The 15,550-nt window shown below is 49.0% G+C and overlaps 1 protein-coding gene across 2 annotated transcripts; it reads left to right on the top strand.

Annotated features, from left to right (window-relative positions):
• The first annotated feature begins 1,338 nt into the window (after window positions 1-1,338).
• On the top strand, window positions 1,339-15,295 carry LOC137094802 (E3 ubiquitin-protein ligase MGRN1-like). Of its 2 annotated transcripts, XM_067460589.1 has the most exons (17): window positions 1,340-1,576; window positions 4,243-4,361; window positions 5,287-5,375; window positions 5,985-6,131; window positions 6,751-6,868; window positions 7,705-7,771; window positions 7,890-7,942; window positions 8,178-8,225; window positions 8,533-8,601; window positions 8,702-8,861; window positions 9,260-9,369; window positions 10,862-11,085; window positions 11,806-11,941; window positions 12,292-12,337; window positions 12,629-12,763; window positions 13,979-14,023; window positions 14,280-14,368. In XM_067460589.1, the coding sequence occupies exons 1-16, from the start codon at window positions 1,489-1,491 to the stop codon at window positions 14,017-14,019; spliced, it is 1,650 nt and encodes a 549-aa protein (XP_067316690.1). In that variant the 5' UTR covers window positions 1,340-1,488; the 3' UTR covers window positions 14,020-14,023; window positions 14,280-14,368. The 2 variants fall into 2 exon arrangements, with proteins under 2 accessions (XP_067316689.1, XP_067316690.1); XM_067460588.1 differs by lacking the exon at window positions 13,979-14,023 and having other exon boundaries at window positions 1,339-1,576; window positions 14,280-15,295.
• Window positions 15,296-15,550: the final 255 nt, after the last annotated feature.

Genomic DNA, 15,550 nt, shown 5'->3' with positions numbered 1-15,550 from the left:
TATATTGCATTACATTATAATATTATAAATATATGTATATACAATATATTATATTACATTATATTATAATATATTAAATGCATTTTACACTTGTATCTATATTTTGGAGAGTAATTGCAAAGGGTAAGGTAGATAAAGGTTTTCCTCTGACATGAAGTCCAGTTGTGTCCGACTCTGGGGCGTGGTGCTCATCTCCATTCCTAAGCCGAAGAGCCAGCGTTGTCCATAGACACCTCCAAGTTCATGTGGCCGGCATGCCTGCATGGAGCGCCGTTACCTATTGACCTACTTACATTTGCATGTTTTCGAACTGCTAGTTTGGCAGAAGCTGGGGCTGACAGCAGAAGCTCAGGCCATTCTCCGGATTCAAACCTGCAACCTTTTGGACAGCAAGTTCAGCAGCTCAGTGGGTTATCCTGCTGCGCCACCAGGGAGTCCATAACATAAACATACAAATACAATATACAGTAAGCATTAAAATCAATTTGAAAAAATCCTAAAACTATAACAATCAAGAATTAAAAGCATAAAGACCCAAAATTGTAATATAGGTAAAGATAAAGGTAGTCCCCTGACATTAAGTCCAGTCATGTCTGACTCTGGGGTGTGGTGCTCATTTCCATTTCTAAGCCGAAGAGCCAGCGTTGTCCATAGACACCTCCAAGGTCATGTGGCCGGCATGACTGCATGGAGCGCTGTTACCTTCCCGCCGGAGCGGTACCTATTGATCTACTCACATTTGCATGTTTTCGAACTGCTAGGTTGGCAGAAGCTAGGGCTGACAGCGGAAGCTCACGCCGCCATTCCAATAATAAGGTTATTGCAGATTTTCCGGGCTATATGGCCATGTTCTAGAAGCATTCTCTCCTGACGTTTCGCCTGCATCTATGGCAGTGGTTCTTAACCTGGGGTCCCCAGATGTTTTTGGCCTACAACTCCCAGAAATCCCAGCCAGTTTACCAGCTGTTAGGGTTTCTGGGAGTTGAAGGCCAAAAACATCTGGAGACCCCAGGTTGAGAACCACTGATCTATGGCAAGCATCCTCAGAGGTTGTGAGGTTGTAATACTTCATAGCTGCCTATTGCACTGTGCTACTGCTTTCCTAGCTCTTCTAATGTTTTGGACTTCAACTCCCAGAATTCCTCACCATTGGACAAACTAGCAAAGGCTCCCGGGAGTTGAAGTCCACAAGCTGCGTCTTTGATTGACAGCAAGCATAGGCCACGCCTCCTCCGAGTTCCCCTTACCTCCCGGCGGTGTCTTGTTTACGCCAGACGGACGCCCTCGCGGTGACTTGTGGGTATGGTAGTCCTACGTCACGAGGCGCTGCGTTGAGGAAAGCGCCGAGGAAGGCGCTGAGGACTCGCTTTCCCGTGAGGCCCCGCGCGGGAGCGGCCTACACAGGCCTGGCCGAAGGGAGAGCCAGCCTTCGGGGAGCCTCGGAAGTTCTCCTTCTCCGCTGCTTTGCCTTCTTCGTCGTCGCCGGCCATGGGCTCCTTACTCAGCCGCCGCATCGCCGGCGTGGAGGACATCGACATCCAGGCCAACTCGGCCTATCGGTACCCGCCCAAGTCCGGTGAGGCTTTATTTGTCTTGAGTGGACAAGCACCCCTCCCCCCTCCCCCAACTGACAGGACACCCAGAAGGCGTTGCGTATGCAAATCTGTGCGGGGCAGATTTGCATATGCAAATCTCAGGTGCAGAAATGTGCATTTTGATATTTTAAAAAGGTGGGGATAGAGCAGGAATGGCAAACTTGGGCCCTCCAGGTGTTTTGGACTTCAACTTGAAGTCCAAAACACCTGGAGGGCCCAAGTTTGCCCGTTCCTGCTCTATCCCCTATCTTAATGGAGAATTGCATATGCAAATTCCATATACAAAAAATGTGGTGGTGCAGAAGCCAGCATGCAAATTGTTTAAGTCGAAATGCCATGACAATAAATGCCTGTTCACATTCCAGTTGCCAAATGTATTGTGATAACTGTTGGAATTCAACCCCACAAGTTTCAAGTCCTCAATGAGGAGAAGTTAGTTAGTATTCAAATAATCTCCTGTATGACAGTAAAGGGAATGTATCTATTTTCCCTCTTCTCTGTTCCTGCTCATGACAATATAGAACTGTCTATGCACATTCCAGTTGCCAAATGTATTGTGATAACTGTTGGAATTCAACCCCACACTTGCCCAAGTTTCAAGTCCTCAATGAGGAGAAGTTAGTTAGTATTCAAATAATCTCCTGTATGACAGTAAAGGGAATGTATCTATTTTCTCTCTTCTCTGTTCCTGCTCTGATTCTGATTGGTTGTTTAGAAATGGAGACTTATCAACTGAAAGTGTTTTGAATCTGCCTTCTGACACTTCTTTAGTATGGAAAGTATTGCTGTGTGCTTTGAGCTCTCTCTCTGCTTGTGTGTCCGGAGAGATATAGTGATTGGTATTTTTCCCTCCCTTTGAAACCTTAGAAGAATCATAGAATCATAGAATCAAAGAGTTGGAAGAGACCTCATGGGCCATCCAGTTCAACCCCCTGCCAAGAAGCAGGAATATTGCATTCAAATCACCCCTGACAGATGGGTGTTAGAGTAGCTCCAGTTCTTTACTCGGAAGAAATGTAGTTAGTTCTTATATCTATATAAATAAAAATGTAATGGGATAAACGTAACTAAAAAACCACAGGACAAATTTGGACGCAATACACGTATCAAGCCAGCGAGTGACCATCACTCATAAAAACACTGAAAACACAACAGAAAAGACTTAAAAAGTCAAAAAATACAAAAAATACATTACAACAGATGCACAAAACTACACACACACACATATATACTCAAACACGCACATATACACACACATATACACATATGTTGTTGTTCATTCGTTCAGTCGTTTCCGACTCTTCGTGACCTCATGGACCAGCCCACGCCAGAGGTACCTGTCAGCCATCACCACCCCCAGCTCCTTCAAGGTCAATCCAGTCACTTCAAGGATGTCCTCCATCCATCTTGCCCTTGGTTGGCCCCTCTTCCTTTTTCCTTCCATTTTTCCCAGCATCATTGTCTTCTCTAAGCTTTCGTTTCTTCTCATGATGTGGCCAAAGGACTTCATCTTGGCCTCTACTGCCCTTCCCTCCAATGAGCAGTCGGGCTCTATTTCCTGAAGTATGGACTGGTTGGATCTTCTCATGGTCCAAGGCACTCTCAGAACATTCCTCCAGCACCACAGTTCAAAAGCATCTATCTTCCTTTACTCAGTCTTTCCTATAGTCCAGCTCTCACATCTGTAGGTGATTATGGGGAATACCATTGCTTTAACTATGCAGATCTTAGTTGCCAGTGTGATGTCTCTACTCTTCACTATTTTATCGAGATTGGACATTGCTCTCCTCCCAAGAAGTAAACATCTCCTGATTTCCTGGCTGCAGTCTGCGTCTGCAGTAATCTTTGCACCTAGAAATACAAAGTCTGTCACTGCCTCCACATTTTCTCCCTCTATTTCCCAGTTGTCAATCATTATTGTTGCCATAATCTTGGTTTTTTTGATGTTTAGCTGCAACCCAGCTTTTGCGCTTTCTTATTTCACCTTGATTAGAAGGCTCCTCAGCTCCTTCTCGCTTTTGGCCATCAAAGTGGTGTCATCTGCATATCTAAGGTTGTTAATGTTTCTTCCAGAAATTTTCACCCCAGCCTTGCATTCGTCAAGCCCTGTACATCACATGATGTGTTCAAACACATATGTACACACACAAAACACATATACACAGACTGGGCCACAGCAACGCGTGACAGGGGATGGCTAGTACTTCTATATAAATGAAAACATAACGTTCGTTTGTGGGATTAACATAACTCAAAAACCACTGGACGAACAGACATCAAATTTGGACACAATACACCTATCAGGCCAAGGAATGACTATCACTCACAAAAACACTGAAAATATAGCAGAAGAGGCTTAAAAAGCCAAAAAACAAAAATTACATTACAATGCATGTGCAAAACCATATATATATCACGCAAACATACACACACACACAAAACACATATACACAGACTGGGCCACAGCAACATGTGACAGGGGACGGCTAGTATCACAATAACATACTATTTCTTGTATTCCTTGGAGAGGAATCAAGCTATAAAGATATAAATGTCATGAGGTTATTCTTGCATAAATCTGTTATTTAAAATGTTCCTTTAAAAGCAATATAGGAGACTTTCTTTTTTGGGGGGTCTTTTTCTGCAGGGAACTACTTTGCCAGCCACTTCTTCATGGGGGGAGAGAAGTTTGACACGCCACATCCAGAGGGGTACCTTTTTGGGGAAAACATGGACCTGAACTTCCTGGGGAACCGCCCTGTCCAGGCAAGAGCATGAGCCTCTGTTCACACTGATCGCCTCCTTCCTCTGGATTGGGGGGGGGGGAGATATGGCACTGGGTATGGAGCCCTGCAAGTCTTTAAATGCAGCAGAAATTATGGAGCAGGTACTTCCTGTTGGGTCTCAGTTTAATAGCAGCCTCCTCTCAAGTGTTTTGGATCCCAATGGCCCTCCTGCCCACAATCAAAGGCCTCTCTCTTCTGGAAGGCCTGCCCCAATCATTTGCAACTATGGCTTAATCTACACTGCCATATAACCTAGTTTCTGAATCTGGATTACGCTATGTAATACAATTTTTTCCCCGGGGTTATGTCATTTCCTAAGTGGTTCTATCACATGTCTTTGCAGGAGGGACATTCTGCAGCACATTTTGCTCTAGTTTTTCAGTGACCATCTTGTGTTATTGTCTTTGGACTGGATTATATGGCAGTGTAGACTCTTATCATCCAGTTCAAAGCAGATAATCTAGATTCAGAAACTGGATTACATGGCGATGTAGATCCAGCCAATGTCTCTTAAATCACATCCACTGCTGATGGTGTTTTAACTTTAGTCACATGCATTTCAATATCTGCCTGTTTTATTATTGTGTTTTAACTATGTTCTAATATGTGGTTATATAGGTGTATCTAGCTGTGTTGTGTCCCGCCTTGAGCCAAAATGAGAGGCGTGGAATAAATACTTAATAATAATAATAATAATAATAATAATAATAAGATTTGTCCTGGGTAGGTCTGGTGTGAGTTGTAGTCCAACACATTTAGGGAAGACAAATTTAGGGAAGGGCAAATTGCAGAGAGAGCATTGAGGTGGTGCCAGCTTCAGGTCCTTAGGGCTGAGTTCCCTCTCCTCCCTGGGTCCTCTTCCTGTCTGCCATGACCTTCGAATTCAAGGGCCTCTTCCCTTCCAGTTTCCCTATGTGACCCCTGCACCTCACGAACCAGTGAAGACCCTGCGCAGTTTGGTCAACATCCGCAAGGACTCCCTTCGCCTGGTCAGGTACAGCTTTGGGCTCTTTGGGTCATTTTGGGGGCAACCGAGGGGGCATTTGGGGCTTTTCCGCACAGGAGGCTTTGGCTTGGTTGCTGTGGAACAAGTTAACATTGGTCCTTTGGGATTTCATCTCCCAGAGACTGTCAGGAATTCTGGTAGTTGAAATCCAAAATGCCTGGAAGACCAAAGGCCAGGAATCACTTCTATAGAAATACCACATTTCATCCATTGTAAGATGACTCGATTGTAAGGTGCACCCCAATTCGCCAACAGAAAGATATGAGATACACCTGCAATTCTAAGACGCACCACATTTTTAGAGATGTTTATATGAGGCAAAAGGTGATTCTTAGGATCAGAAAAATACAGTATTGCTTAAATGACTGTGTACATAAACACATCTGCCTTCCAAATATTCTTTTGAATAGTTCCATCAACCGACACCAGCCTTATTCCGTAAAATATGTGTTGTCTGAGTGATGTGTGATTTTATATTGTAACAGGTTTTGAAAGCTGATATTGCTCCAAGTTGCTCAGGACAGAGACATTGCTTATATGGACTTTTAATTTAAATGGATCTATGTGTTGATCCTGAGCCTGTCTTGTCCTGGGCAGGTACAAGGAAGACACAGATCGGCCCATTGAAGAAAACGGAAAGCAGAAGGCCCTCTACAGCCTGGAGTTCACCTTCGATGCTGATGCTAGAGTTGCCATTACCATCTACTGCCAGGCAACAGAGGAGTTTGTGAGTGGGATGGCCGTGTAAGTCTTCATAGTGGGTTGGCCAGGGTTCACACTTGGTCAAGGCAATATAGAGGGACTGAAGGAAGTCTGTGGAGGTTGCATCTTGGTGATGGAGATTGTCTTCCTTCCTCCCCCCCTCCTTCCCATTTTCCTTCCTTCTTTCCTCCCTTCCTTCCCCCTCATTCACTCCCTCCTCTCCCTCCCTCCCTCCTTCCTTCCTCCCTGCCCCTTTTCTTTCCTTCCTCCCTCCCTTCCTTCCCCCTCTTCCCCCTCTCTCCTTCTTTCCTTTCCTTCTTTCTTCCTCCCTCCCTCCCCTTTTTCCTTCCTTCCTTCCTCCCTTCCTTCCCCCTCCCTCCCTCCTTCATTTCCTCCTTCCTTCCTTCCTTCCTTCCTTCCTTCCTTCCTTCCTCTTGTTTTCCTTCCTTCTTTCCTCCCATCCTCCCCTCCCTCCCCCTTTTCCTTCCTTCCTTCCTTCCTTCCTTCCTTCCTTCCTTCCTCCCTCCCTCCCTCCCTCCCTCCCTCCCTCCCTTCTCTCCCTCTCTCCTTCCTTTCCTCCTTCCTCCCTCCCTCCCCCTTTTCCTCCTTCCCTCCCTTCTCCCTCATTTACTCCCTCCTCTCTCTCCGTTCCGTTCTCCAGCTACAGCACCAAGAACCCCTCCCTGCAGTCTGAGACAGTCCACTACAAGCGCGGGGTCAGCCAGCAGTTCTCCCTGCCCTCCTTCAAGATCGACTTCTCTGATTGGAAAGACGACGAGGTAAGACCCCCCCCCCCCTTGGGACTCTGAACTGGTCTTGCTTCATTATGGCCTTTATCTCAGACCCTTCTGACAATTGTTCTTTCACACTATGGGTTCAGGGTGTCTCAAATATGATGTGTCTGAGAGAGTTTTAATGCAGAAGCGCTTGGGGGGAAGTTGCTCACAGGTGAAGCTGGGGTTTATCTTGAGTGGGTAAGGCCCATATACAGGGTGAGGCAGCATAGTTTCCTTTTTTCAAAACTTAATAAAACCCATTGTATGAATCAGATTTTTTTTTATAATGTAAGTGCATGTCTAAAGTTTTGTTTTACGTAGTTTTGAAGATCAAATTAGGTAGGTGACGTCCCCCATTCTCCATACACTGAGTAAACCGATTTCTGGCGTTTGTCATGACTCTTGCCAGCATAGCAGGCGTTATGTTGGCAATTTCTTCCTGGATGTTGGTCTTCAAATCTTGTAGGGTCCTTGGACAGTTCACATAAACACCGGATTTCAAAAAACCCCATAGAAAAAATCACAAGGGGCCAAATCTGGAGAGCGGACCGGCCACTCCAAATCCGCTCGAAAAGTAGGCCTCAACGGCAAAAGCATGCTCCTCACTGTTCCAGCGCATGATGGCAACTGAACTGTGTCAGGACAAAACCTTATACTCTTCATTTTAAAAAAGGAAGTTATGCTGCCTCCCCTGTATATGCAGTTTGCACCCTGTTAAGGGCTCTGCGTTCTCCTCAGAATCCTCTCCCTTTTCTTGAGGAAAGCACCAGTTTGCCTCACTGGAAAAGAGGAGGGAAGGAGCTTGGCTTATGTGACTGTTTGCCCACTCTTCCTTCTAGCTGAACTTCGACCTGGACCGGGGCATTTTCCCTGTGGTTATCCAGGCTGTGGTGGACGAAGGTGATGGTAAGCGGCTGGCCTTCTGCCTTTAGCTCTTGGGTGGGCATCCCTGCATTTGGCAGTGTCGACTCTTCTCTCAGAGGTTGCCCAGTCCTCTGCTCAGGGGCCTTTGCTTCTCTTTCAGTGGTTGTGGAAGTGACTGGTCATGCTCACATCCTCCTGGCGGCCTTTGAGAAGGTAAGGCAAGCTCAGGTGTAGCACTTTCTTTGCTGACCCAGCGGAAAGATCTGTACAAATAAATCAGTTGTATTTTGATCTCCTCACCTCTTAGTGTCTAATTAGAAAGAGACCCTAAGGGTTCTGGGGGTGCCTTTTAAAGGGACACAGCAGCAGGGCCCAACACATCGATGGCATTTACATGTCTCCTTACAGAAGAGCTAATCTTCTTCATCCTTCTCCCTACTTTCACTAGCATGTCGATGGAAGTTTCTCCGTGAAGCCCCTGAAGCAGAAGCAGATTGTAAGTCCTGGCTTTGTTCCCCAAATCCTACAGCTATTTCCACAGGAGCTCTTTCTCTTCCTGTTTCGGTGCCAGATATAGGCCATTTAAATTTAAAGTTCCCAGTCCCTGCAACTGGGAGCCTCAGCTGGGCCTGTATGCCCCTGACTTTTCCCCTGGATGGGAAAATGCTTTGCTCTGGATGAAATCCCAGGCTTGACCATGGTGGGTAGGGATGCTTAGCTTGTCACCCTGAATCCTTTCTTCAATGCATGAAGATAGGAAGGATCGCCTCCAGTGTTGGCTTCCCCTCTCCTGCTTTCTCTAGGTGGACAGGGTCAGTTACCTCCTTCAGGAGATCTATGGCATCGAGAATAAGAACAACCAGGAAACGAAGGTGAGGAGGAGGAGAGGTCGGCCGCCCTTTTCTCGGCCTACCAAGGTCTGAGCGGTCTCCAAAGGCCAGCCGGTTCAGTGACCTCCCTTCCGCTCTGCAGCCCTGCGACGACGAGAACAGCGACAACAGCAATGAGTGTGTGGTTTGCCTCTCAGACCTGCGGGACACCCTCATCCTGCCTTGCCGGCACCTCTGCCTCTGCAACTCCTGTGCGGACACCCTGCGCTACCAGGCCAACAACTGCCCCATCTGCCGCCTGCGTAAGTGCGGCTGCTGTGGGGCTCTGGTCTGCCCCCAAAGCCCCTTCTGCCTGGGATTAGCAGCCCATCCCTGCAGGGCCTGGCACCAGTGGAAGGGTCCAGAGTTACTCCTTGGTAAACTGAGGAAAGAAACCTTTGCTGCGTGCGTCCCATTCCTGTTGCCAAAGAGATGCAGAGTCTTGGCATAACGGTGGGACGGGTGTTTGGAGTTGTCCCCCTTTTATGTTGCTTCGAGGAAAACGGCCCTGCAAACCTTGTGCTCCTATCAGGTCCCCATCCCTTTTCCCTGACACCTAAGGCCATCAATTTGGGGTGCCATTCCTTGCCTCCTGTTGCGATTCTCCAGGGAAAGGTTTGGGTTTCAAAGGGGACCTTTTCTCTTGGTTTTCCTTTTACAGCCTTCCGGGCCCTTCTACAGATCCGTGCGGTCCGGAAGAAGCCAGGGGCCCTCTCCCCACTCTCCTTCAGCCCCGTCTTGGCGCAGACCCTGGACCATGATGAGCATTCGGTCAGTAAGGGGCCTTGGCGAGGCGGAGCAGGGCTTCATCCTGGAGCTCTCTGGTGCCTCCAATTGGTGCTGAGCCCAGCCATCTCTCAGAAATATTAAAAATTAATTGGGTATTTTTGATTACAAATGTGTGAGTCAAGCACTGAAAGAGTCAGTAGACCAAAGCATGTTAGAGTAAGGGGGCCAAAGCTAGCGTTGTCCTGAGGAGAATGAGTAGGCCGAAGCCTGTTAGAGTTAGTGGAGCAAAGCTAGTGTCGTCCTGAGGAGAATGAGTAGGCCGAAGCCTGTTAGAGTAAGTGGGCCAAAGCTAGCGTTGTCCTGAGGAGAATGAGTAGGCCGAAGCCTGTTAGAGTTAGTGGAGCAAAGCTAGCATCGTCCTGAGGAGAGTGAGTAGGCCAAAGCCTGTTAGAGTTAGTGGACCAAAGCTAGCGTCGTCCTGAGGAGAATGAGTAGGCGGAAGCCTGTTAGAGTAAGTGGGCCAAAGCTAGTGTCGTCCTGAGGAGTGTGAGTAGGCCGAAGCCTGTTAGAGTCACCGGGCCAAAGCTAGCGTCGTCCTGAGGAGAATGAGTAGGCTGAAGCCTGTTAGAGTAAGTGGGCCAAAGCTAGCGTTGTCCTGAGGAGAGTGAGTAGGCCGAAGCCTGAGAGTAAGTGGGCCAAAGCTAGCGTCGTCCTGAGGAGAATGAGTAGGCCGAAGCCTGTTAGAGTAAGTGGGCCAAAGCTAGTGTCATCTTGAGGAGAATGAATCGGCCGAGGCCTGTTAGAGTAAGTGGGCCAAAGCTAGTGTCGTCCTGAGAAGGAGTAGGCCAAAGCCTGTTAGCGTTAGTGGGCAAAAGCTAGCGTTGTCATGAGGAGAGTGAGTATGCTGAAGCCTGTTAGAATTAGTGGGCCAAAGCTAGGACCTCTTCCCACTAGAGAATGAATCCACTTTAAATCGGGTTTCTGCCTCCTGCAGAATTCTAAAGTTTGTAGCTTAGTGAGGCTGTTAAAGGCTCCTCCCTAAATTACAAACCCCAGAATTCTGCAGGAAGCAGAAATCAGATTTCAAGTGGATTAATTCTCTAGTGTGATGAGGTCCCTAGTGTCATCCTGAGGAGTGTGAGGTAAACCTCTGTGTGAGAGATGCCTCATGTGAGAAAGCTCCAGTATAAAGGCTGCTGTATGTAAAAGGCTACTGTGTGATAAGCTGTGTAACTTTGGTCTGAGAGGAAGCTCTGTGAGAGCCCAGCATGGAAGCAAAGAAGGAAATATAAAGGACTTTATTTGTGTCATGGAAACCTTGTTATTGTAAATAGTGCAACTATATTATTTTACCACAAAGGAAAGCCTCCTATGGAAGAGATAACATTGGTCTCTGTGTTTTTGTTCTTTTTGGGCTACTGGTGCTAGCTCACACTTCTGCTGATAAGTTACTCTGCTGTAAATTTATGAGGAGGGTCTTTTGTTAATAAGCCCAATCGCCCAATACCATCTTCCTCTTTCCTTCCCTCTGCAGTGTTCAGACAACATCCCTCCGGGCTATGAGCCCATCTCCCTTCTGGAAGCCCTGAATGGCCTGCGCTCGGCCTCACCCTCCATCCCCTCGGCCCCGCTTTACGAGGAGATCACGTACACAGGGGTCCTGGATGGGCTGCCCCTCTCCGGGAGGCCTCTGGGGGCACTGGACCGGGCCCCAGAGGGCGGCCACCAGAAGAGCAAGCGCAGCAAGTCCCCTGACAGGTCAGCCCGCTCTCCCCCACCCACTTGAACCCAGTATCTGGCTCTGCGCAGGAGGCTTTGGGCTCACTCCCTTCACCCCTCTGTCAGATGGGATTCTGCAGGGCTGGACGGCGGCCACATTTATTTATTTATTATTTATTTACAGTATTTATATTCCGCCCTTCTCACCCCAAAAGGGACTTAAGGCGGATCACAATGCACTCATTCAGTGCCATTTTTGACATACAAGAGCAGTTCTTCCACTTCGGATCCTGGAGGTTGCTTGAGTCTGGCCACAAGGTGGAGCTGCCGCTTCATCCACTATGACACCAAGCCTCTTGATTGTAGCATTTCCCCCTTGCTCTCCAGCATTTTTATGGTGTCATAAATTAACCTCCCCACTTTAAGTGATCCCTAATTTCTCTACTCACCGCGCAACTGTTTTAGGTGAACAGTAAGCTGGGCTATTTAACGGTCAGGAGCTCAACCCCGACTCAGGTTTCGAACTTGCCACCTTTTGGTCAGCAGTTATTTATTGCTGCTAGTGATTAATCAGATGTGCTACCAGATGTGCTGGGGAAACAGCTGAGTTCAGCAAGGGCCCAGGTTGAGTCTTAAGCAGCTAAGATGAGAGAGTGTTTCTCCATAAGGGATGCCTTGACTCCTGGAAAGAAAGGCTTTTGGGGTGTCTGTGCCAGATCCGCAGCAGTACAATGCTCTCCCTGTTGTCTTCTTCCTTAGCACCCTCCGCTCCCCCTCTTCGCCAATCCATGAGGAGGATGAGGAGGAGAAGCTCTCAGAAGACTCGGACCTCCAGCCTCCTCCTCTTCTTGCCACGGGGACAGAGCTGGTTCTGCGCGAAGGCAGCTCCCCGGAGGTATGTTCCCCCCTCAGCTGTCTGGCACACCACTTCCCCTCTGTCCCAGTCTCCAAATTTGCTCCACTTCTCCCATGTCTAAGGACCCTTCTACGCTGCCATATAAAATCAAGATTATCTGCTTTGATAATCTGGATTTTATGGCAGTGTAGAATGGCCTAAAGGGGCAGTTTCTCGGGGCCAATGTCTCCAGGTGTTGCCTCCGTGCATTTTGCCATTTTCCTTGTTTTGGGCATTTTTAAAAATGTGGTTTCAGCGGTTCTTGCCGTGTGCTGGTGGATTTGCCAGCTGTTGTGGACTCAGTTCCGTATCTGAAAGGAGGGGCATAACTCTCTGAATCCATTTTCCAGAGCCTGACCTTGGACGACTCAGAGGAGATGCACTCACTGCAGCAAGGTGAGACCCGCCTGTTGGAGGGGGTGCAGAGGGGGCAGGAGGGTCCTCCATCCTGCATGTCCTTTCCAGGGTGTTTGGGGTGGTGCTCCTCTCCTTTTATGGCACAGAAAGCCCCCTACCTGCATCAGGCCCAATGGGGCAGGAGAGCTTGGGCAGCGGAGTGAGCAAGGAGCAAATCCCGGTCCCTGGGGCAAAGGGAGGAGTTGCAACTGATGCCCTTTTGAAGCGGGTTGATGTTTGGAGGGCTCCTGTGCATCTGAAAGTGCTGAGTATTGCCCTGTTGCATCTCAGAGAGCCAGCCCCCCTCTGTGGAGGACATCATCCAGGAGAGCAGCAGTAGCAGCAGCGTCAGCATCAGTACCGCCTCTGAGGCCAGGAGCCTCCCCCGGATGGAGAGTGAGCTGCCCACCGAGGTCTACCTGCCAGGTAATGAGGGAGGGGGGCAGCCTGGGAAGGCAGGGGCTCGTGTGTGGCTTGGAGGGCCAGTCACCAGGCTGCCCCCCCCCCCTTTGCTCTCTTACGATGGATCTACACAGCCATATAATCCAGAGTATCAAATCAAATAATCCAGATCAATCTGGTTTGAACTGGATTATATGAGTCTACACTGCTACATAATCCAGTTCAAAGCAGATAATTTGGATTTTATACTGCAGTATAGATAGGGCCTTAGGCTCCCTAGAGACGCAGTGGGTTAAACTGCTGAGCTGCTGAACTTGCTGATTGAAAGGAGATTCCATCTGAACACGAGGAAGAACTTCCTGACTGTGAGAGCCATTCAGCAGTGGAACTCTCTGCCCCGGAGTGTGGTGGAGGCTCCTTTTTTGGAAGCTTTTAAACAGAGGCTGGATGGCCATCTGTCAGGGGTGCTTTGAATGCAATATTCCTGCTTCTTGGCTGAGGGTTGGACTGGATGGCCCATGAGGTCTCTTCCGATTCTATGATTCTATAAGGTTGGCGGTTAAATCCTGGGAGCGGGGTGAGCTCCTGCTATTAGCTTCTGCCAATTGAGCAGTCCAAAAACATGCAGATTTGAGTAGATCAATAGGTACCAGTCCGGCGGGAAGGTAATAGCTCTCCATGTAGTCATGCTGCTCACATGACCTTGGAGGTGTCTACGGACAATGCCGGCTCTTCGGCTTAGAAATGGAGATGAACACCACCCCCGAGTCGGACAAAACTAGACTTAATGTCAGGGGAAACCTTTACCTTACTATAGATGGGGCCTTACTTTCTCTGTCCCTCATACTCCAGCAGCTCCCATTCTTCTTCCCCATCACACATACACAGAGCTTTCGGGGCACAGACTGAACCCTCAGATTCACATCCTGCTGTGGTCATCAAGGACCCCTATTCACAGCTGGTTTACCTTCCTTTGACCAGACATGGGGAGATTCCCTCGCAAGGCCCTGGAAAGGGCTCTCTCAAAGGAATTATGGGGTGGGTGAGTGGGTGGGGGGGTGAGTGTCACCCCAATGGCAGCCCCTCTGCTTCCAAGCACTGCCCTGTGTCTGTGCTTCTGTCTCTTTGTGTATGAGGTGTCTGTCTCTTCTAAATGCTCTCCCTCTCTTGACTCTCTCCCTGTCCTCCTTCCTTCCCCCCCCCCACCTCTCTCTCTCTCTCTCTGCCCGGCCTGGGCAGCCCTCGGACCGGACTCCTGCTCTGTTGGCATAGAGGAATAAGCTGGTAGGTCTCCCTTTCTGGTGTGCAAGGGTTCCCTTTGGGGGTGGGCACTGTGTCTTGCTTTGTCTGGACAAACTCTCCTCTTTCTAAACCCCTTTCTAAATCCTGCAATCTCTGCAACCCTGCCTCACCTCACATGGGCAACACTGAGAGCAGGAGGGTCAAGTGTGTGTGTATGTTGGGGGGGGGGGGGAATTCACCAGGATGTTTGACCCATCCTGCCCTCCTCTTTCCTCCCTCCCTCCCTCCCTCCCTCCAGGGTCCTCCGACTTCGCCGGCACTCCCTCTGGCCGTGGGACCAGTGGCCATCCTGGGCAGCCTTTCCTCTTCGGACAGCCTTCCTCCTCGTCCTCCTCCTGAGCACCTGGTTTAGGAGGGGGGGTGGGCGCAATGCCAAACCTCCTTCTCTGCTGCCCTGGATGGGCCCTCCTTCCTTCTTTCCGTTCTACCAATGAAGAAGAATTCTTCCCAGATACTCAAAGACAGACCTTGTTCCCTTTCCATTTGGTGGGCTCCATCTCTCTCCTTGCCTTTTTTTTGACAGTTTTGCATGCTCCAAATGCGCTGCTTCCTCTCCCCATTCCTTGGTAGAGGTGGGGGTCGATGCAGTGAAAATCCCTTTGTAAATAGACCTCCCTTTTCAATGCCCGCCCTGCCCTCCAACTTTGCAAAAGTGTTGGGTTTGCTGCTGCAGCACTCAGCATTCCTCCCTAACCCACAAGCAACCCACGGGGCAACAACCCCTTTGCTCCTGTGGGGCTGCCTTTTCTGTGCCAGAACCCCCCCCCCCAAATAACCAGGTGCCTGTCTGACCAAACCGGTGCCCTTTTATGGCTATGGGGCAGCACAAGGCAGCTTGGGGCAAATCTATTACCCCTTGGCAGAAAGCCCCGCTCCTTTGGTCCATGACTTGAGTCCTTTGCCTGGTGCCTTGTTCGTTCCCCGATTTTTCTCCTCCGAAGGCAGGAGTCTCTCCTCATTGCAAAACCAGGCAGCCCCTCTCTTGGATTACAGCTCCCATACTTCCCATCTGGGGGTCACAGGCTTTTCGCTCAAGTCAGAGAAGGCTGCAGGGTTGACCCCTGAACCGAGATGCCCCGCAGTCCCACAGCTGCCTTGGGCCCTTTGGGGTTGGCACCAGCCTCTTTCCAGCCTCCTGTCTTCCCTTTAGGGGCCATAACTGACCTATTATATAGCAAGGGGATATTTTGGTGATGTTTGTAAAGTGCTCTGGACATTTGAAATGTGCTACGTATAAAGTACTAAGTATTATTACGGGCCGGAGTCTGTATCTCTTGTTTCCATTTACACTGGGAATGGGCAAGCCAATCTCCCTCCTTTGAGGCACCTGGCTTCCTCAAAGGGACAAAACGGTTGTGGAGGACAATGCGACCGCTCCAGCCGTTGGTCCTTTTTGGCCTTGCCCAAGGCTTTACAGGCCCAAACTTGCCTGGCATTGTGGGGAGAGCGTCTCCTTGCTCACCTGCCAGTACAATCTTGTACAATCTTGCATCCAATTCAATTTGCAGT

Source organism: Anolis sagrei, chromosome X, assembly GCF_037176765.1.
Source record: "Anolis sagrei isolate rAnoSag1 chromosome X, rAnoSag1.mat, whole genome shotgun sequence".
Classification (NCBI taxonomy): Eukaryota; Metazoa; Chordata; class Lepidosauria; order Squamata; family Dactyloidae; genus Anolis; species Anolis sagrei.
This window is presented reverse-complemented; position numbering and strand designations above follow the sequence as displayed.